Source organism: Calonectris borealis, chromosome 2 (genome assembly GCF_964195595.1).
Source record: "Calonectris borealis chromosome 2, bCalBor7.hap1.2, whole genome shotgun sequence".
Taxonomy (NCBI): domain Eukaryota; kingdom Metazoa; phylum Chordata; class Aves; order Procellariiformes; family Procellariidae; genus Calonectris; species Calonectris borealis.
The window spans coordinates 110,011,378-110,034,890 of NC_134313.1; the positions used below are offsets into that span (position 1 = coordinate 110,011,378).

The following is a 23,513-nucleotide window of genomic DNA, read 5'->3' on the forward strand; positions in this document are numbered from 1 at the left end:
GGAGAAGCTTTTAAAAACGTGAACAGGATCTGTAGGGCAGACGTCCATGGGAGGGCAGTATACGTTCCTGAAACGCAATTTCCATAGTCTAATTGGACAAGATAGCCATAACCTAAGATCCATCTGATCCACAAAAGCAAGGAGAAAGCAACAAACAAAAAGCTGCTTCAATTATGAGATCAGAGTAACATAAACTGAGAGCTTTCTGCCTTCCTTACACTTCCTACAGCACTCCCAAAGTTTTTCACAAATTTCATTTCCCTTCACGTTCAGCTGCTTAATACAATTTAAAGCAGATCAAAAGTACCACCAAATAAAAAATTAGAAAAAGAAGAATTTCACTTACAGAGGAAGTAGAGTAGAGGTAGAGTAAAGCAGTAGCCTTACCAAGACTGTTTTCTTCCTGCATGAGTAACTTATCACAAATATCCCAGGCTGGTGGTGGTTTAGAGAGTTCCTACTGCTGTGATCCATGTCCTGACTAATTCAATCATCTACTACGACTTTACTTTAACACATGGATACCTAGTAATGTATTGAGCAAATTATACTGAAACTGGGTCTTCAGAGAAGTTAAATCTAAACTCTTTGACATGATCTCTGCACATCTGACCTCCTGCCATGCAGCTTAGACTGATGCAGCCCAACAGTAGGGCTCAGCAGAGCACTCCATCCCTTCCATTACAGGTCAGAGGTTAGAGTTACGCTTCTGCCACTTCATCTGTTCCTGATTTGGGATGATAATTCAGAGAAGCTGATGGTGAACAAATGACCCTGAAACTACAATGACTGAGGGCAAGTGCTGGGTGAAAGAAGAAGTGGGCAGTCCCCCAGCACAAGCACACACATTGATGAAAGCAACAACTCTTTTTCCCTATGACTTGCCAAAAGGAACAAGGCATGGGGTTTCCATATGATCCTTCCCAGAATTCGTGGAAGTTTATGAAAGGCAGGACAGTGACAACCGCAACAATATTCTCTTTATATCATAAAAACATTTTGCTACATTCCTGTAGGTTGTATTTTTAAGACTTTCTGTTACATAAGATGAATCATCAGTTCTTTGAGGGGTCTCCATGTACTCCTATTTTTAGTGCATGGCAAATGGTGTACAAGGGGTCAAGAACACCGAACTGCCTATGTCAAATTGTGCAGCTGACACAAGTATAAATTGTGATGCCAAATGTCACAGTTTTTTTGCGGAAGTATAGTTGAGATGCAAGAAACAATTCACAGGTTCCTGGTAGATGAACACATCTAGCACATGCTATGAAAGCAGCACTCATTTTAGCTATGTAGGCTGTAGGCACTTTTGGAAAAGAAACATTGCTGTGCTCGTAAGCATGTTTCTTTGCTGAACATGATCCAATTTTAAAGGTTTTTGATGCTATTGTTTGACATTTAGACTTTTCCCCACAAGAGACAAGCAGTTGAGATGATTTTCTATATGTCTTAAGTCTATTCAAAAGAAAGGCTAATGTTCACGAGCTAAGGAAACATTAGATCAAGGTCCCAGTTGACATCTAACCAGAGGACAGACATGTATTAACCCCTTCACAAAACCTTTTAATAACTATGACTAAAAATGGTCTTTTGCATGACTAACCTTTGATAAGCCAGGAGAGATATGACAAGCACCTTTCCTGACAATACATTCGCAACGATTTCAAATGAAGTAAGTACTCTGGAACAGACTGATAAGGGCCCGGAGCTCGGTTTGTGTTATTGTCAGTTACCCACAGGGACAACCTTTTTCACACATGGTCACAGCTCAGGCAATCTGATCCTTTCCTGGAGTTTTATATAGTATCTTCTGCTTTCTCAAGGAAGGACAATTCTAACATATTGAAATGGACTAGTGTCAGAACACAAAGATGGTTTGTCAAGAAACATGAACATAAAAACAATTAAACATAATGTAAAGGAAGATTTAGATTAATCAAATCCAAATTAAGCAGTTAGCACACTTAGGAATAATTCCTTTCATTAATCAAGTATGTTTTAAGTTTCTTGGGCCATCCTCTACCATATTTGGATGTAAGCTAAGTGTCTAATGCTTCGCATCTCCTTTTGTAGCCCCAGCTTCTGAGAGGTGTAGGAGACAGGAGAAAAGCAAACTCTTCAGGATCACTGTTGTGAAAAGGTTCTATCATCTGAGGCTACCCCACTGGCATAACCTTATCCCAAGAAACTGCAGAGCCCTCTCAGTAAAGAGCAATGATTAATTTAGTATTTCAGAGCCCTGCACGTCCAAATTCTGAAAAACAGAAAACACTGGCAACAGTTTTGTGAACTCCTGATGACTGCTCTTTTCCTGGTTTGGATGTCAATATGATCCACCTTCAAGAAAATTAACTGCAAAAGGGAGGGAAAAAAAAAAAAGAACAAAAAAAGGAGCTAATGTCCTCAACAGAACACACAGGAAAGGGAAGAGAATTAAGCTCACGAAGAAATAAAGAACAAAGAGTAAAACAGAAGCTTGAAAAATGTACCAGAAGATGAGCACTTTAATCTAATAGCTGCAGGACGCTGACTCTCTTCCTTTCCTATTTTTAATTTGTTGGAGTTTTTCTCCCTTATTTTGTTAAAAAGTTCAGCTCTCATCCATCTTCTCTGCACTAGTTAATACTGTGAGATTAAACTTTCTCATCATCACTATTATCACATCTTTTATTTAATCACCTATTTTCTTCAGGGCCAAAAGAACTTCCCCTGATTTGGTTTACTCAGAGCTACAGACTAGTTTTGCCCCACACTTATTCAGCAAGAAATCAATAGTTCAATGCATTTGCAACTCAGTGGATCACCTAATTAGCAGCCTTCTAAAAATGAAATGAGTTAATTATATATAACTTCTTCAGAAAGATTAAATGATAGCCAATTCACTTTCCCAAGGCAATTATTCATTTCCACCACAAATCACTGCTCTTTGTTCCACATGTATTTCCCATCATGTAGCTATTGCTAACCTACTGGAGACATGAATGTCAGGCCATGCAAGCATGGTTGTTCATTGTGTGCCTAATTAAACAGCTGAAGCAGGCAGGTCTAGAGATTTCAATGGACCTATACTTACACGTCTCAGGGCTATTACAGGAGGATGATGGATTTAGAGTTGCGCTGCAGTAATTTATAAAAACAGTGTTATTTGTCTGACTATTGAGAATTGTATGAACTGTGGAAGTGTACGGGTTAATGCAACAGAAAGCTGTCTGGGGAAAAGACAGGAAAAAATAAAATGGCAAAAGCCTCTTCTCATCAAACATTTGAGAGTTGTTAAGGAACAATACCAGAATTATTAGCTTTGATGATTTTGCCTTCTGTCCAGTCAACCTTTAAAACAACTTTTGCACAGAACACAAAAAGCCCATGAACACAGGCAAACAAACAAAACTACTGGTAGGATGAAATGAGATAGATCTCTGAAAACAGATGCAGTTCCCTTTACCCTGAGGGAAGGCCGCATCTCTGTGGGGATATGAGTTTAGGTAAACAGAGCAGCATGACATTAGTAGAGATACATTCATGTACCTTGTTTGTTTTTTTTTTAAAGCCTTCCTTTTTCTCCAGAATCTTTCATTTTACTGAAAAAACAAATAGTGTCTTTTTATGACCCACTAGTCTTACACTCCAAAGAGAAAGCTGCAGGAACCCAAATTCTATCAGATCTGCTAGAGAGTACTGTAGCCAAGCTAAGAATTAGACAGTCGCACTCTCCAACTCTCCTCTGCAGTAAAAAGTATGGAAGTGGATACCTAGAGGTATACACTCAGAAAGAGGATAACTGCACTGTTCAGCTGTCATGCTGACATTGATCTAGTAAGACTCTTAATGTGAAATTTTCAGCAATTCATTTACAGATGATTTACAAAAGAAGGAACATATCCTTAAGTTTAATAGTCATTTATTGGCTATCTTAGTAATCTATAGAATATGTATTCTAGGCACTATGGACTCCTAAAACATGGAGGGGAAAATAATCAGTTTAACAACAGCAACATTCTGGATTAAAGCATAAGCAGAGCACAGACTGTTTAGTTCCTCCTTCTGTGGCACTCTTGTCAATCCAAAAGTATCAACCTAGTGTATTTTTTAGCCTCACCTCTGGGAAGTGCCATCCCTACATTTGACCTTTTGTTGGCATCTGCATTCCTTTTTTCCAGATCACTGTGTACTCCTGGGAGGAACACGGGACAGAGAAACTGGCTATATTCTAAACTAAGGAAAACAAAGGAATTGGAAATAGGAAATCTAAATTTATTAAGATTACCCTTCAACAAAAGACTGCTTTCTGCATGGAAAGCATTCTTCCCATGTGCAAAATCTCTAGCTCTCTTCTTATTCTAATTGCTCAGGCTGTATCTGCCTTAATGTTAAAGGACTTCTGTAGCACATGATGATACAGCACAGAAATTATTTCTGAGGTAGTCAGAACTGTCTAGAATTTACTAGGGAAATAGCCCCTACCATAGGTGTAATTCAGCCATTAAGTAGTGTAATTAGCCATTTTATGATTCATCAGTGTCGGTCCGTTTGTTTTGAAGGACAATAAAAATAGACACAGGGAGAAACAACTCCATTAAGTTTCTCAGCAATACCTATGTTTTCCAGTACAGTTTTCCACAAGATTCATCACTATAGTGAAGTTAGTAAAAACTCTGCTAGTGCCAAAGTGGTCAGCTGTAGTTAAATCTTTTAGGGATCTTTCCTAAGTGGAGCTATAGCACGTTTTTCTCAGGAAGAGTAAAACATCAGCCTGGATTGAAAAGTATTTCTACATAAAGGCTGAGAGAGGAGGACATGGAGCAAAATGAGGCAAAAAATACATGTTAAAGGAAACAATGGGGAGGAAAAAAACCCAAGAGAGATGAGAGAAGTTAATTTAGGAAGTTTGGTGATAAGACTGTGTTTGCAGTGGCTTGTAACACTTCCTCATCTACCTCTTTTTCTTTTTCTGTCTCACAGGCTGATTCTCCTGCAGTCTTCTCTGATTGTCATGAACAATGTACAAACTTTTAATTCTGGGCCATCATTAGCATCAGTCCTTCCAACCCATACACCAAAGTGTAGTTTAAAAATTCAGTGAGGCAGTGTGTGCATGGGGTATGCTTACCTGAAAGTGAAGCTTTTTGGCCTTCATCCAAAAAGAAAAGAATTGTTCAGTAATATATTCTACATTTTAAACTTAATTTGTATTGACATATGACACCTTCCTTGAAATTGCTGTCTTCGTGATTATAAGTACAAACCTCATGTCCCTTTTAAAAGAAAAAGATGCTGACAGTTCAGTGTGGATCTAAATTTTAGTGCCAGCAGTAATATGCTATCAGTATGTACCCAACCAATGCCTGGGAACTTTATGTTTTCATTTAGCTTTCTTAGAGATGAGAACACATGATAAACCTATCAGAACTACCATCCCTCAACCTTGCCTGGCAGCCTGGGTGATAGAGCCTGCTTTACATTCAGACAGAAAACAAATTAGAGTGCACTGTGCTCAGGCTTCATGCTCTCTTCTTGCAATAGAAGTCATTCATCTCTTCACCTTGATTGAGAGATACTGGGCAGTGTGCTGGGAAAGAGGGGAGGAGGATGGAGCAAAAAATCAGGTGGAAGGAAGAAAAGTAAGAAGGAGAACAGTAGGAAGAATGCTGCCTAAGGAATTCAGGGCCTCATAACCAACCCTAAGTAAGAAAACATGGTAATGTGTAGACACAGAATACAAGGTAAAGGCACATTCTCAAAAATGTATTTCAGTTATTTAAGAAATGAATGTGTTTCTAGAACCAGATTAACCCAGAGAATGAAGGGGAGGAAATTACAAGATGCAGGTATATAAGCACACATTATCTAGCATACATTGTCCAGACTTAGACTTAAGTGGGAACAAGATGCTTGAATTGTTTGAAAAAGAAGTCCTTCCACTGACAAATGAATAAGTACATGGCACCATAACCAGCTGTCTATAATATAGTCTGAATGAGTTAAATAAAAAAAAAAAACAAAAGAAATGAAGATTGATTACATTTGTACTCTTAAAAACTGCAAGACATTTTTTGTTAGTTTTAAGTCAAAAGGCATTGAGGAGCAAGAACTCTATCAAGGAACTGCCTCAATGACAAACCCGCAAGATGTGTTGGTTCTGGGACACTGTTATTGTTTTAGTGCCCCTTACCAGGCCTTTGGTTCTACACCTCCCGTAGAAAGGTAGTAGAGACAGCAGCATGGCCATGAAGTCAGAAAGCAAAGTCCTGAAGGTACCCTGGACACTAGTTTTGATTTCACTAGAAATTATGAACAACAGGCTACTTACAGCTTTAGATTATCTTGTCTACAGCCAAAAATGACTTGGCTACACACTCCTTTGTCCATCTCTATTTCACATGTGCACAGAGCAATGGTACTAGCATCTGCAGAGTTCAACATCCTTCATATAACACAAGTTATTTTGCTTCGGTTTTCCTTCAGCTTCCAAGACAGATTGAAATACAGGCTGCTTAAGACTCAGAATAATTTTTATCCTTCAGCTTTCAACTCCCACAAAAGGTAACATATTTTTATAAAAAATGTATGCAAATACATAATATGGAAAAAAAGAATAAATACAATCTGGCCCTCTAATCACTCTCTCACAAAATGTATTGTCTAGGCATTAACATGAAGTTAGAAGACAGTAAGTGGTGTGTATCCCCTCAATCACAGTGTTCCTGTAAACACAGAATTTGCTCATACTGATCAATGGACCTGGTAAAACAAAACATAAAAAATAATAATTTATTTCCACAGCATTAATTGTGTTTTGTAACTTATACAGTCTTCCAATCACAGAGCTAAGCACTTTTCAGTAATGCTTTAACCAGCTTAATTAATATAATTTCTATTATACTGCAAGAGTGAACATTTTAAGATTGTGAGTTTTAATATAATTCAAAGTGGTATTTTAAGTGTGACATGCTTCTCTCCTTCCCCTGAATATTACTTCATCATCTATCCCCGGCATTCATATTTTGGCAATGATTCTATGAAATCTGGCAGCATCACAAAGCCTAGCTGTGAAACAATGGCGCATCCCTTTGCCACTTCTAAGGTTAATTCTGTTTCGTTATTATCTGATATACACAATACAGCATATTTGAAGTGTTTCATGCCAGTTGTCAATTTGCAAATAAGATTGAGATATGCAAATATATAACTCCATGACACAAAAACCCTTAGAAGAAACACAAGTTTTGTTTTCTTACAGTATACCTGTCTTTGTAGGTTGTAAAATAATGAGCCTGAAATATTGTAGTATATTCCTTTTCCTCCCTTTCTATACAATTGCTATTTAGGAGACAGAAGAAATGCTCAGGAAATTATAAAATAGCTATTATTAAAAAAATAGCCTTCCCTCAGTTTAAAAAAGAGTTGTTCTTGTCTATTAGTAAAACAAGTAGTCATGCTATTTTATATTTACCTAAAATGATTTCATTCTTGAACACAGTACCGTTTTTATATTATTAGATATTCTATTACTACAAATCTCTTTCTATAATCTCTGTAAAGTAACTGCTTGTCAAAAATACATTAATAAGCAGGAAGATTCAGTTGTGTTACTCTTTCAAGAGTAATCATTTCAGTGCATCTTCAAAGCATATTCCTGGATGTGCCATCTTTACCCCTCCTGCATAAGATGATTAATTTGTAATAACACTAGTATTAATAACAATAACTGAAAATTTGATTTTTACTGTGTCATTCTCTTGTAAATCTAAACTGGATCACAAATACCCTTTAAAGAAGTCTTGCAATAAGACTCTCACATTGTAATTTATTAAAGTGGAACCCTAAATAATTTATCAGAAGACACATATGCAACAAATGTTTTCCTTAGGAAAAAAAGTCAGCATATTGTTCATAAAGGAGATAATAAAATTCTTGAACTTATTTGTTATAGGAAATTATTTCTGAATTTAGTCAGTGAATAAACAAGTAATTTGTTTTCAATTTACAAACTGAAATTATATTAGCAATTAAAAGCTCATTCTGTTTTGCTTTTGTCCATAAGTCACATAGTATTGTCCCTGTTATCTGATTGGGTCATTTATGTAACTAACTAATCTATCACAAACTGGAAATCACATGATGATATTTTCATACCACATATATATGTATATACAATTTGCAATTCATGATGTCTGGAAAGCATATAAGCCTTCCAAACTGGGAAGAAACAATTTTAAATGCCTTTATACATCTAACAAACACAACTTATATTTCAAACAGCATATTTGTTCATAAAACTTTGCCTTTTTTCACGCAGTATTGCTTTTACAACAGCTCAAATTTTACAATTGACAAATGAACATAAAACACTTTCAGTAAATATGCAGTCATTGGGGCTTAAAATGAGCTCTTTATAGTTATTTCTAGTAATAAAAAAAATAGAACTTGAATATTCAAGGAAAATTAATACAAAAGTATTGCAAATAGAACCAAACGTAAAGTTGTCCACAGCCATTTTTTAATTAGTCACTCCCAAAGTAGTACTTTTCATCTCATTTTATAGGTAGCTGAACTGAACAGCAGATATTAAATGGCTTGCTAAGAGTCACATATCGACATGCTGGAATGTGTTGAACCCTCTCCAAATTGCTAGCTTTATTTCCCCCAGGGTAGACTTTTAGGAGGATAAAAGGGAAATCCACTTTTATCTTGCAATCTTTAATTTAGGCTAGAAAACAAGTTATCGAAAAAGTCAAATACACACTCATTATCAACTAAGATAAAAATGACAATTAGTCACCAGAGATAATAAATACAAAATGATTCCACTATATTAAAGAAGAATTTTTAGGAAATTTGAATTTCAGTGATGGAATATAATAATTTATAAAAGATAAATAGTGCTTCACTATAACATAACACATTATAGAATAGCAGGGGGCATTAAATGAAGCACAAAAGCTTTGACTGAAGCACAAAACCAAAATACCATTATAAAGTTCATGCAGATTAAAGCATTCGCCTCAGCTTGTTAAGTGGTGGGCCTGACAATATGAGGCGGAAAAAGGGAATGGGATACAATAATGTATTTTCAAAAAAAAAGTTTTATACATTTGTACTAGTGATTCTTTTGTTCATTATATATTTTTATTGTAAACCCTACACATATAATAATCTAATTTCTAATTAATTTTATTTTTAAATGATCCATACACTTTGTAGAATTTTTTTTTTTAATTCCTCTTTTACTTTCATTACAAGCAAAGTATTTTTGAGACAGTCTTGGGCTTATGATACAGGCAAAATACTGCTATTTATTTCACTAAGCAAGGACATCTTACATACAGTTTGCAAGCTTCTGAGATGTTGAAAGTTAATGAAACTGCAGATCAATAGGATTAGAAAGGTGAGTCACAGTCGCTGTGATCCTTAGAGCAGTAAACTCTAAGGCTGTTTCTGAAACTGCTAATAATCAGATTCTTCCTGCCCTTGCATTTTCTGAAAGTAGCAGAGCAGAAAATGGAGTGAGCTGTGTAAATGAGACTAGTTTCAGAGCAGTTTCATGAAAAATGATGGTTAAGGAAAAATGTTCTGTATGTCATACTCCAAACTTTAAAAAGATGCGGCTAGAAACAAATTTCCTTAAGATCACCCTGAATGTTGGTATCACCCTGTTGAAAGGATTAATTTTTTTTCAGCACAGTAAAACCTGGGTTAGCCAAGCAGAGTCCTTACACATTTGTTCTTGACTGGGGAAAAAAATGTAAAGGGTAAAATGTAAAGACTATGATAGCTGCTTAGCTGTAATGATGTACGAAGAATACACTGGAGTCCACAGTAACTGCAAATACATTTCTAATAGCAATATTATAATGTATACAACACTTTCAAAAGGTATTAAAATCACGGGAAATTTCTTCAATGCAACTAATGAAAATTTTACTGCAAAATTGCCATGGAGATCCTTGGTTGCAGTACTTTTCTACTCTCCTAATCAAATGTGATTTTTGAAAATCTGTCTTTATCAATTTTAAATTACAAGGTCATTTCAGATGTCAGAATATTAATTATATGAAGTATGTATGCAAACCAAGTCAATTTTTTGGGGACAGGTGTCAGCTACAGTGCCTGAACATAACTCTGAAAGGCTTCAATGGAAAGCTAAAAAGACCTTGCATAGGGCATAATCTAGTTCTAACGTTAAGTACTTGTCTATTACAGGTCCAAGCATGGAACAGAGACAGCAACAAAAAGCTTCAAATTTCACATGCCTGTATGACATTCAGGAACAGTTTCTACAGGTAGGTTGCACCAGCTATGGAGTTTGCATCTTCATTTGAGCACCAAAATGTTGAAGCACTAGGAGAAAGGCTTTAGGCTTCTTTATAAAAGTAAACTAGTTCCATTGAACACATTTTTAATGTGCGTGCATGTATACGTGCATGGTTGTGTCATTTTTTAGACCCATCCCAGTGGTTTATGACACATTTCAAAAGCAGAAACATGAAGCACTATTTTTATGCAGCAAAATATAGCCATCGACCGAAATGAGAATTCCACTTACCAAATGATAGGTGGACATGATGCAGTGATATTTTTATACTGCTGGGCACTAGCATGACACGATTACAGTCTTGTTGCTAATATTTGTAGGATTCCTGAAAAGATCACTCACTGCATTTATAAAGGCCTGATCTATTTGACTTTTGTTGAGATCATAGATATAATAAAATCTGTTTAAAAATGAAATAGGAACATATAACTTACAAAAAGAGCCCCACCATTCTCAAAAAGATTTGAGATTCATTTATTATTCCAGTTGTATAATTCCTCAGTGGCCTTTCTTCAACCTTTCATCGTGCATCAAAATATGCAGCATTCCATCTTTTTATGCTATCTCAAGCTTTTTCATCATGTATCTACAGAATAACTGTGAGTCATTAACAGCATGAGCACTGTTTACTCACACCATGATGTTTCAGACATTCAAATAATAAAAGGTGATAAACTTTCCCTCCCACTCATGTTTTCTCTTCTCCTTTAGCTAAGTTCTTAATAAAAGGCAATATTGAGAATGCAATCAAGCAAAATGCAACAAGGAAAAGCTCTTATCAAATCTATGGAGAACACGAATTACAAAGACAGTAAGTATAAATGAGAGAGTTTCAAAAAAAGCAAGAGGGTCAGGCTTTGGACAACCTGTTCCTATGAATGAAAATCATGGGAACATGGGATCTGAACATCTCTTTTCAAAATTCCATTCAGTTTGGTTATGATGCCAGTGAAACCACAATAGGCCTAATTAATTAAAAAAAATAATTTATTGTAAAGCTCCACAGTAAGCTTCCAACTTACAGAAGCAAATATAAGAATTAGTTTTAAAAAAAATAACATTAATCTGATGGAATAAAAAGATGATTAAAAAAATGACAAGCAAGTACAGAAAGTGTTTTGGGAAGTCTGGTCAGTAAGAATGATGAAAATGAAGTAAGGGCAAGAAGCAGATGAAGCATTTTCAAGCATCATTAAAGCTTGCTTCTTTTTGAGGCCTCATCTACTTGGAAAAAGATTCACAAGAAAATATCTTTAGTGCCGTCTGGGGAGTACTTTTGCTGTTATAGATTAAAGCAAGATTCTTCCTACACGAACACATAAACATCACACTGCTATTCTACAACACTATTTGGCTTGTTCTTATTGATAAATAAAAGTTTGTTTACTGAAGGATTTTCAGTCATTGTGTATTACTAGTCACACTGTCTAATCTCACTTGGATTTGTTGCACAAGATCAAATGGTAAGCATGCAGGTCTCAGTCCAGAAGCAGGAAGTCTGTAAAATCACTTCTCGGGATCATTCAAGTTACGCATACACTTGGTATCATGGGTGATGAACTAAGGGAGGCTAAGAGCATCTGTTATTGCCATGGCAACAAATCTAGTTCCACTTTTCTCCAGTTTACAACACAACCTTGACAGTGACCATCATCCCTCAAAAGTGTCCTATTTCTTCTCTTCATTCATAAACACTGGATTTTTTTTACACTAATTGTCTACTCTCAGATAAATTGCTCTGTCTTAGGAAAAAAAAAAAAAGGAAAAAAAAAAAGGATTGTGGCCATCCAGTGAATAAGCTGAATGACAGTGTCTTTGACAGGACTCCATAACCCAAAATGGTCTAGCAGTTTGCTGGTTAAACTACCAATTCCCTCCTAAAGAGATCATCAATATTACCAAAACCTTGTCCAGCCCAAACTTAAAGTAGACATACTTTGACACTGACAAGGTAATTTTATGTCCTGAGCAATACTGAGCAATAAGCCTGTTGCTATCATCAGTCCATACTGGAGATTTGTGCATCTCCAACTTGTTACTTCCCACTGCAAAGTATTATACAGGTAAGTTCAGTGCTTTGCTGATAAGAAAAAACAAGGCTTTAAACATTCTGTTTCAGCTTCACAGTTCAGTTTTGCCAATTTATGCAGATAAATCAGTTCTAAGCCACTAACTGTGAGATTCAATAAAGTTCTTTCTTTGGAAAGATATAAGCCCTTAAAATCTACTTCATGATTTACAAAAGCATCACTAAGAAGTGTTCCTGTTAGAGCCTTAGACTGCCACTTATATATGATGGGATTTGTTGTCTTCAGTGAAAGGTGATAATAATAACCTGGGAATGTAGGCATGCAAGGATTTAATTGACAGCCTGCCCTAGACACAAAGGGCTACCTGCAGTTTGCTTATATAGTAGAAGCAGCAGACAGTAATTATAAATTTAATTGGAGCTCCAGTCAGGTTTCATACATGAGCCAGTATAAACAGTCAGCACTGAGAACTGTTCTCAGCTCAGACCATATGAGTTACCAGGCCTCTTATCTGAATAACTATATTTTTGCTCTATCTCCCACTTTCACAAACATCGTATTTTGGTGAGTTCTGGAACATATCCTGATTTTTTTTTTTCTCCTGTTATGCATTTATGACTCATTAAACCAGATTTCCAAAGTTATTCATGTTTACAATTATATAAATAGGTAGATTTTCTGAAACATGTGAGTCAGTTTTCTGACTACCACCAGAATCAATGGCAGGTAGGCATCTTCTTGCTTAGTGTTGTTTACAGTATTAATAGGTGCTCATCTACATACTTAAAACATTGAAATGCAATTGAAAATTTGGCTCACATTTAGAGGGGGCAGGAGTAAAAGGGAAGGCTGAGGTAGGTTCTATTATTTTAAAGATGAATATCACAGATACTATGGAAAATCCACTGAGAAGCACCAGTAAGTCACTCCCCAAAACAAGAAAAACCTCTGAAAATAATATAACCTATTGATGGCACCAAAAATTTACCTCTTCTTTTCTTTTTTCTTTTTTTTTTTTCCCTATAGGTGTGTTGAATTGTGGCTGTGGACAGTAAGCACATTCATACACCTAGAAGCAGAGCCAGGATACCCTTGGAAAAAAAGGTTAAGTTGGCAGAAGTGCTATTCCACTATCAATTACCGTTCTCCACTATTTAGGAGTACGATTATTTTCACACACCGGGAAAGCATATGTGTTTATTTTTCACAACACAACTCAACATACACACAAACATATTTGTGATTCCTAATGCCATCAATAGACTACATTATTTTCAGTGTTCTAAAACCATACAGCCCTAATTAGTACTGTCTAGTGATTAGTACTGGTTAACATTCCTCCCAACATTCACTGCTTGTTGAAATACCTGACCTTCCCTTCCTGTAGGCAGTTTTTTCAGCTACTGGTACAAAAGACCTTGTAGCTTGACCTACTAAAGCATCAGCAAGAGGAACATAGAGGATATAAGTATAGTTGTCACTTTTGAGTGTGTCTCCAATAGCTCTCTTCTGGGTCTTCACCAGACATTTCCTTCTCCAGAAGTTTCTTTCTGAGAAGAAGTGTTACTAATTTTTACAAGCCCTTTTCCTTTCCCTTTGGAGTCAAGAGCTATACCATATAGGGAATTTCCTCTATTTTTAATTTAATTTTCTGTAATATTCAGAGACTTGATACAATTTGCTTCTGACTGAGACTCAGGCAACAATATGACTACTGTATTTAGTGAAAAAGGAAATAAATCATATACACACAGAATTGGAGACAATAAGAGTTCCACTAGGTCAGTTTACACCTTCCCATGTTCATGCAGATTTACTCTCTACAGTACATGTTCTTCCTCATTCTTTGTTCTTTCTTGGGTTTTAAAGGTCAAGAAGAGAAAAGAAAATATATTGAAAAATTTGTCGTTCTCTTATCTGCTGCACACAGACATTTGCTTTAGTGCTTGTAAGAAAATAAAGCAAAAAAAGATTCAGTTCCTTCACTTTTTTTTGAGAAACTTCTAGATATACACTCTGTGGCTAACATTTTCAGCTTAGCAAGAGATTTATGTTGTATAACAAGGAGAGCACATCTCAAAACTTCATTCATTCATTTTTCAGTGAGCAGACATTTCTCATCTCTAGCAGGTCTTTGCTCAAAAGCTGAAGTTATTCCAGCAAGACTCATGCTCCCATATATCCATTCCTAAACTCAAATTATCATACATTTGATCTTTTATTTGCTTGCATAAAGCATCAGCTTTCTGCCTGCACTTGTTTTTCTTTGGGAGATCAATCTATTTCCAGCATTTCTGCTTGTACTGTTGTATACAATGTGTTGGTGGATATTCTAACATCACTAACAATACTACTGACATTACTGAAAATTAATCACGGAATGTCACCATTATTTGGACTCATTTGTCTAACATTCATATTACCCGAATGAAATAAACAAAACTTTAAACATGATGATAAAAGCATAAAACTCAAAGTTAATGGGCAATGTTGATCGACTCCCTTCAGTTCTGTCAGTTATATAAAAGTAGTGTGAATTCAGCTGTGTTTCATCGTTCATAGTGGAAGGGAGCAGATGAGATAATAAAGGATTTGAATTATGTATTAAATAGCAGAGAGAGGCTTAGGTGCCTATAATTGTCTGCCATCTTTTTTTTTTTTTTTTTAACTTACTACAAAACCACTTCCTTGCTTTGCTCAGGTTTATACATTCTGCACATCTGCATTCTTCACTCATCTATTGACTTATAAACATTCTGGATTTAACAATCCAAAGCATGAGGGCTGTTAAAAAATACAACCCATTCCAATTCTGTTATCTCCATTTCTTGTGTTTATCATTATTTTGTAGGACTCACCTGGGACGATTCCTGAAGACAAATGCTGAAGATACATCAAATCACATTATACTCTGAGTTATTTTGAATTGGCTTTGTGTTCTCCTCATGGATTTGTTTGCTTGGAGCTTACAGTAGAGCTATGATCATGAGGACAAAGATTTCAAATCACACTGAAAGCACCCTTTCCACAAGAAATGCAAATTTGACCATCCTGTCTTGTGGTCAGACATGCAAAACAAACAAGTGGCCACCAAAACTGAAGCCCTGACATATTAAAAATCTGATGAACATGCGGAAATGCAGATACAATCCAACAACATCGTTACTTATTGACATGTGAGAAGCTGCAGGCTTGAGAGAATAATGTCAGCAGGGACTTTAGTTTCCTTTATTAGGTAACAGAGAACCTGAGTTGTCAGTGGTTGGGTCCCATTCATTTGTCACGTAACATCTAGTAACTCAACTTCAGTTTTGCTGAACACATTTGAATTTGAGCTACAAAAAATCCCATGCCCCTTTCTATCTGATAATACTTGTGATTATGATAGTCTGAGTGACACCACCTCGGAAGTCTGACCATGACTGTAACAGGTGGTAGTGGCCAATTTGCACAAGGGTAACTTGATAAAAAATGTAGGCACACCACGCAAAGGCTTTGGTTGTAGATGACAGGTTTTAAGAAAGAAAGATTCACACACAGAAGAGTCCAGCACATGTGAAACAGAGGAAGGTATTTTTTCTCTTTCGCTTGACTTCCCTCCTCCCTCCTCCTTCCACCATCTCTAAATCTATGGGATTTTAGACCAACACAACTTTCAGAAACAAATGAATTCTACTCCAGGAACAAGACTCCATACAGCATGCATTTTGTACAGTCGTACGGAAAGGAAGGACTTTCTCTATGCCACAGGTTGGTGTCTCATAGGAAACTTACTGCATAGCCCATTCATCTTTGCTTGTCAGAAAAAGCAGCACACAGTGGATTGACAGACGCTCACTGCATACCTTTGTTCTCAATGAAGATTTATCACTTATACTAAAAACTCTCCCATCCTTAAGCCAGTGAAAAGGAGAGAGAAAGTAGACACAATTAAAAAGAAATGCTGTAAAATAGAAACAAGTCAAAATTACATCTCTAATCAAGTATTTCCTCTGGGCACTAGGCAGCTATTAGGTGGTTTGGTGCAAGCTTAAGACACCTCACAAAAGCCCCTTATCTCCAACAGTGCAAATGAGGTTAATGGACTCATTTTCACTCTGTGATTCACTTTCTCTGTTCTGCTTTTTTGTTTTATGCAGATAATTGGAAACAACAAAGAAACATCATTCTCTAGAGCTTAGAAGGGAAAGGAAGTTCATTTCTTTCCAAAAACCCAAATTCAAGACAAGAAAGAGAAGGAAAATAAAACCAGTGGGGAGAGAAGAAGGGTAATAGGCAATTAGCACCCACCCTCCCACATACACCAGCACACATTCACACAATCTACAGAAACACCTGATCTTAAAACAGCTTCCCCTAACTCTTAGGCTTGAATAAAACATCATTGCTGTCTGTCCCTTGGGAGGATCTTAGTTGAGCTGGGAGACAGCACAGGAGAGGTGCAAAGGAAGTAAAAAAAAAAAAAAAAAAAAAAAAGACTGTAACAGTACTGAACATGATTTATTCTCTGACAGAGGAAGAATCCTCTTACGATTTACTCTTATGATTTACTTATGATTTTTCAAAACTAGAAAAGTTAGTTCTATAAGCAGAAGTCACAAACGATTCTGACTTCCACATCTCCTTGATTCAAATATTGCTGTACGTGTTGTAAAAATCTGAGTTTGGTGGTCAATGACAAGCATTTCTATTCAAATGAATGAATAAACTAAGGGATAACCAGGACACATTTCGGAACTAGTTTTGAGGGAAACTGAGAGAGTGTCAATCAGGTCTGGCTTCTCTAAAAAGCCAACTTTCTCCAAATGGCAGCTGGAGGCTGCTACTAGACAGGGAGGTTGACTATCCAAGCCCAGTATACCACTTGGTGTCCAAACGAGCTATTCTTTTGTTAACGCCTTCAGTGTCTACACAGTGCTCAACTGGCCCTTCGGGTATCCATTTGCATGCACAGAAGGAGGGAGCACTCTGACTCACAGCCTTGTTCCTGCCTGTGCCAAAATTTCTAATGCCAGGAATAAATGCACAACCATTCTGTGTCTTTGCATTCCCCCTATTATTTATGTAGTTATACTGGACTGAGTCATAACCAAGTTCTAATCAAAATACTGTGAGTAAAATTAAGGGCTTTTTCAGACATCACTGCGAACCTATCTGTGTAAAAGTCAACTTAATATTTCTGATTTCTCTGGAATGTTTTATTGTTACATTTGGCATAGTAATGTTCTCCTTGCCCACTCAATCTTGAATCCATTCCCAATTTTGATAGATTTTCTATTTTATTATAAAACTAATATTATGGGATATTGCCAGTGCAAAGTTATGACAACAATATATGAAAATGATCATTTTCCTGAAAAATAGACACTGTCTCAAAAATTCACATTCAAATATGTGGTACTTCTCTTACAGTAAAAGCTGTAGTTATTTTCACAGAAAAGGTCTATCTAGTGTCTGCCTTACTACTTTGACGCATTATCCATTTCAATGTAATTACTCTTCTCTTTAAATTCTCCAATATATTTTTGAGAAAATATTGTACTGCAGTGCTGAAATGCAACCTTTAAATCTTTTCTTCAGCAAAGACAACACCATCGCCTATAGTACATATTTGCTATACTGATACCAGGAGACCAGAGTATAAAGAGACACACTTATTTTGAAATCAGGGAAAGGGAAAGTTTGGAGAACAAAACATTTGCATACATGTGGTATTTGTTTCAAACATGAAATAAGAAAATTTTAATCAGAAAAGTATACATGCTTAGAGCCTTCTAGAAATGCTGTAAAAGCTCCCCTCACACAAATCCAATGGAATAAGGTTTCTCAGTATTTTGTAAGATCGAGAAATATAGCAGTGGGATGGGATGAATATCATAACGTTACTATCTTTAAAACTGATCATTTAAGATCTCTAGTAAAGAAATCTACTGGATTTCTTTTCACATTTAAAATTTATCATCACCAAATAATTGATAATTCTTTCTGCTAGCCATCTAGCCGTTTGCAAAAAAACATACTATCCTCTGAATTCAAGAGACAGTTGTCCCTTTCCTAACCAATTATGCACATTTGCAGGAAAAAAATATTCGACACTTTCTTATCTGAACTTACTCCTAATGAAACTAATGAAAACATCTTCTTTGATGTCAATTACCAAGTGGTGCACGTGTTTGAAGTTCCCCGCTATTCTCACCTCTACATCCTCTTCTTGCAAACACTAACAGTCACAACTTGGAATGCTTATAAAGAAAAATAAGGAGGAGCACCTACATATAGAGGGAATAGAACAAAAATAACCTTTACCTCGTAAGATGCAGATCATGAATATAAAGATTAGGTTTCTAATATGCATCCAAAAGACTGGCTTTAAGTTGCACGTAATCTCTAATTAACACATAATTAACAGCAAAATAACTAACACATACATATAGCAATATTCATGTGGGAGTATACTAAAATAAATAAGTTCCTCAAATCCAAGTCAGAAATAAAGCTTCCTCAGATTCACAGCTTGAAACACTTAAAATGCAAAAGTACAGCATTGCAAATGCAGACTTCTTATTTTGAAAGAAAATTGGACATGAAGATTAGGACACTGCTATTCTTTTGGTATACCTTTAGAAGATCTTTCAGATTATAAAAGATAATACGGAAAAACAAAAAACCCATAGCTTATGCAAAGGGACCATGTATTTGGGTGAACAGATGGGGGAATGACACTTCAGGGAATTCATGACTGACTTTCATATCCCACTTGAACAATATCTACATGCACACTTTTTTTATGGAAGGATGCTGGAATTACAAAGTACAGGTCAACAATTAGAAGTCAAACAGATTTCAGAATCCAACTGAAATGACAACAAATCAACCTGTATTTTGACTGAGAAAGGGTATAAAAACTACCTGGAGAAACTAGACAATCTATCCCTCACAACCAAAGAGTCAGAGGTAGAAGACATTTCAGAATAAATCAATCAATCTCTCTCCACAAATCTAATAATGGTCTGGGGATTTTATCTATGAAAATTAACAGAATTTAACACTGGATGTATTATGTATGGCATTTCTTTTCATTTTCTCCTATGTGTGCTTAGTAACTTCATTTAATGAGAATGTCTCAGACTGTTCTGACGAATTGAAGGTACTATGTTTTGATGACAAAATAATTTCCAGGCTTTAGCACGTGGCAACTGGCTATGCTAGAACTCTTATTTGAGGCAATATGCTAAAAAAAACTATTCAGGATATTAGCTGGATTAAGGATATTGGAAAAGACGCATGTTGCAGCAACAGGAAGTTTAACTCTTGTGACAGATCAACTTTAATTTGGTAATATTTGTCTTAGACTGTGTTATCGTCGCCACAATGTTTCCTGGAAGTGTGTGTCATCAGTATCTGCAGGATTAGAATCTATTTTTAATTAACTATATATTAGTTTTGTAGCATTATTTAAACACTAATTTCCATATGTATTTTTAATGATTCCACTGATAGGAGATAATGAAATGAGAACAACCTTGAAAGGATTTTTTCCCTTTCTACTTAGGGTACTTCATATGCCACTAACTTTTCTATCACTTGGGTAATGTTATGACTATTTATAGTATCACATTTATATTTTATTTTAATTAGATATGCACCTTGTAAGTTTGAAAAAAAATTCAGTTTTAAACACCAATAAATTCTACTTTAAAATGTGTGTTCTCTGCCTGAAGCTTTCATGTGCAACCTCACACGTGTGGAACACTGCAAAAGTACAACTTACAACTCCTTTTTGATCTTAGCATTTGAGCTTGCTGTGAACTGCTTGAACAAAGATTGCTGAATTGGATGTTTTTAAAAAAACCTGGCTAGCAGTATGAAAAATAATACTTATGCTTGAGTTAAAAAACCCTTAATGACCTTCCCCTGTAAGATGGTAGTGTATCAAAAATATTTTTGCCATACTAAATAGGCTTTTTAATACAGAAATTTAAATATATATTTAACAAACCCAAGAGTTTTGATGGCCTTTTTTGAGTTTCATAAATGCTAACATAGAAAAGCAAGAAGAATAAACATTCAAGCTACAATTTGCCAGAACTATTTTTTGTATATGGACGGTCAATAGACAGAAATACGGAACAATCTAAGGCTTCAATTTATGAGAGCTTCTTAACTACCTACAATCATGACAGCTCTTAAAGAAATCAGCAAAAGATTAAGACCTGTCCTGAACAATGATATTTTTTTGTCTTCAGGATTCCAAACTGGAAAAGATAAGTTTATCTCTCTTCTCAGTGCCATCTAATTAAACTACTAATGGAAGGTTCCCCTTTCAGAGAATGGTCTCTAAACTGTTCAGAGAAGATCTGAGAAATCATTCCAAGTTAGACTGACTCTTGAACAGAACTTCTTAGCGTTTCTTTTGCAAGGATGAGGAGGTGTAAAAAGATTCTTAAAAGTGAAATTAAGTTTAATATCTTACTTTTTGATGAGCAGCACCTAGCCATTTTAGCCATATTAAGATCTACAAGAATGAATTACATCCCAAGCTTTATTTCACCTATTGTGTAGATTAAAAGACAACAGCACTTTAAGCAGATATTTGTTTTGATTTTTTTTTACCTCCAAAGAAATACTTCTCTCCAGTCTTAACTTGTAGAGGGCTGTTTGTCCGAACAGCTGAAGCTTCATCGCCATCAATGGTGAGGACAGCAAAATTTTCCTTAGCTAGGAATCGGACTTCATGCCACTGCCCGTCATTGAGACCAGAGCCTAAGAATAACAAAAAACATTGGAACATTTTACTTAGTCCAATATTCATTATCTTTTAAGTGTTTTGTGTATATCTCTCCCAGGCTCATTATGTAAGGTTTAATGAAGGCTATTGCAGAAATGAGATAATTTTAGTGTGATAACAAGGCATTGTTATTAAAGTAACTATTACAAAAAACCCACATTATATCATAAATACAAGTCTTGAAACTACCGAAGTGGCCGCGCTGTCAGGTATAACTGTATAAACTACAGATGTTATCACTCACCTTTCCCATCAAAAGGCCATATTCTACATTTTATTAATGAAGAATATCTCTTAATTGTTTCTATGATCAAGTTCAAAAGGAAAAGATATTGATTAATCCATTTAACTACAGTGGGTAACAAGCCCAAAGGGCATATTATGCTCGTGATTGCTGCCTTTATCAAAAGGTAGATATTTCTAAAAGAAGGGAAAGAAAAAATAGGCAGGGGAAAGGCTCACGTGGAAGGTGAGTTCACAGCTAATCCTGTCATTGGCATGTGGGGCTAGTCACAGAAGATGAAGACATTATCACATAGGCACTGCAAAACCAGCAAATGCCTGACAAAAACTGCAATCTTAGGGGAGCACCACCCTCCCAATACTGGCAGCAGTGAAGCAGTTGGATCTATTCATTCACTCAGACCTTTTAAAAAAACAGAATTTATATACTTCTTACATCATCTCCAGCAGCTGGCAGGAAGCCAGTTTGCCTGGCATGTTAAGCTGCCACTAAAGAACTGTGAAAGAGTATTAGTTTGTTACGGTCATTACTGTGCCAGCAGGTTATGTTGGGTCAGCAAGTTAAGTACCAAACACTCTAATAAAAGCAAATTCCAAATTATAGCACCTCTTACAAGTGACGTTTTCTCCATCTAGATAAAGGTGCTAAGTCACCTTAGCAAAATGTCATTTGCCAAAATAAACCACAACGCAAGGCAATAAGCTGTTTCTAAAATTAAGAGGGATGCACAATATCAGCAGAAGTATAACGGAAGATAAACTTTCAAAATATTCAAAAGAATGTTATTTTTTATGAAAAAGGAATAATATTCATGTCAAACAGATATACCTAAACATTAACGAATATTTTTTACCCCACTGCTTCCATGTGTTTGTGAAGATACAAGATCAAGTCCTGAAATAACATGGAGTGTTATACCTTGGAATATTCTTGAAATATTCATTAGTGTGAATAAAAGTGGCAGAAGCCTCTTAAAAATGTATCAGTAAGAAATGTTTCTACTAAAGCTTGTTCAATCTAGCGTAAAAATAGATGAAAGACCTAAACATGAGAAGAGTTTTCTTCATGTTTGTAAGTTCTTTTTTCATTTTCATTACATTTGACAAAGAAGAAACAGAAAAACACATAATTACAATGCAGATATAATTAATTTCTACTGCTAATAAACTCAGAAAGAAAAAGAAGATACACCTTTTTATAGAGTTCCAAACCAAAATTGTTACAGCGTGTGTTACTACAACTTACGTTTACCAGAACATACTTTAAATCTTAATTTTTCAGCTTGAGACGACCTAACATTAAAAAATCTATGTCTTTTTTATCGAGGTATTCAGTATTGGCTTGAACTGAGTAACAACGATTAGAGACTTCTGGACAAAACTGAAACCTGGCTATTAAAACACGAGGGATGAAATCGGTGGCATGAGCTGTTCGTCGGTGAGTCCACTAAAGCACTCTCTGGAAAGGGGAATATTGCAGAAACCAAGAAACAACAGGTCATTAGGCGAGAAAGTGTCAGCCTACCTTGCACCACCATTTCTATTATATCACAAGATAAGCTCTTGCACCTTGACAAACTGCGGCTAGGGAAGTCATGTTACATCTCCAGGGGGTTCTTCCAAATACGTCCACCTCCCACGAGCATCCGAAACGTCACTGTTTTCCTCTTGCTCCTGGACTGAATTTCCAGTGGCGCCTGATGTATTTATATGGGAAATGTCTCTCTCTTTAAGCTTTCATAGTACTAACTTTCAAGGCCACTGCTGTTCGTGCTTTGATACATTTTTTTGAGATCATTCAGCAAATAGACAAAACCCTCTAGCCAATTTAAACAGAATTGGATATAAACATACACAGAAAACTTTACCTGGTGCAGGTGCCCACATGCCGGCGGGGGTCCGCTGCCTCTGCTGTCTCTGTGAGGAGAGGCCGGGGCCGCCCCGTGCCGGACGCAGCCGGTTCCAGCCGGCTCCAGTGGCCCCGCGCAGGGCACAGCCGAGCCCCTCAGCCACGGGCGGGCGCCTCGGGGAAAGCGCAGCTCAGAAAGGGCAGAGGCTGCCCGGCGGTGAGGGGGAAAGTGTGAGAAACAGCCCTGCGAGCCCCGAGGGGAGAGCGGGAGGAGGGGCTCCAGCC

General features: G+C 36.3%; 1 protein-coding gene across 1 annotated transcript in view; it reads right to left on the bottom strand.

Moving 5' to 3' along the window:
* The window catches only part of CNTNAP2 (contactin associated protein 2), a 1,268,404-nt gene that overhangs the window by 546,573 nt on the left and 698,318 nt on the right, over positions 1–23,513 (bottom strand). Inside the window, exon 9 of the mRNA XM_075142928.1 lies at positions 20,962–21,111. Coding sequence (XP_074999029.1) covers positions 20,962–21,111 — 150 coding nt within the window. The remainder of the gene's footprint in view (positions 1–20,961; positions 21,112–23,513) is intronic.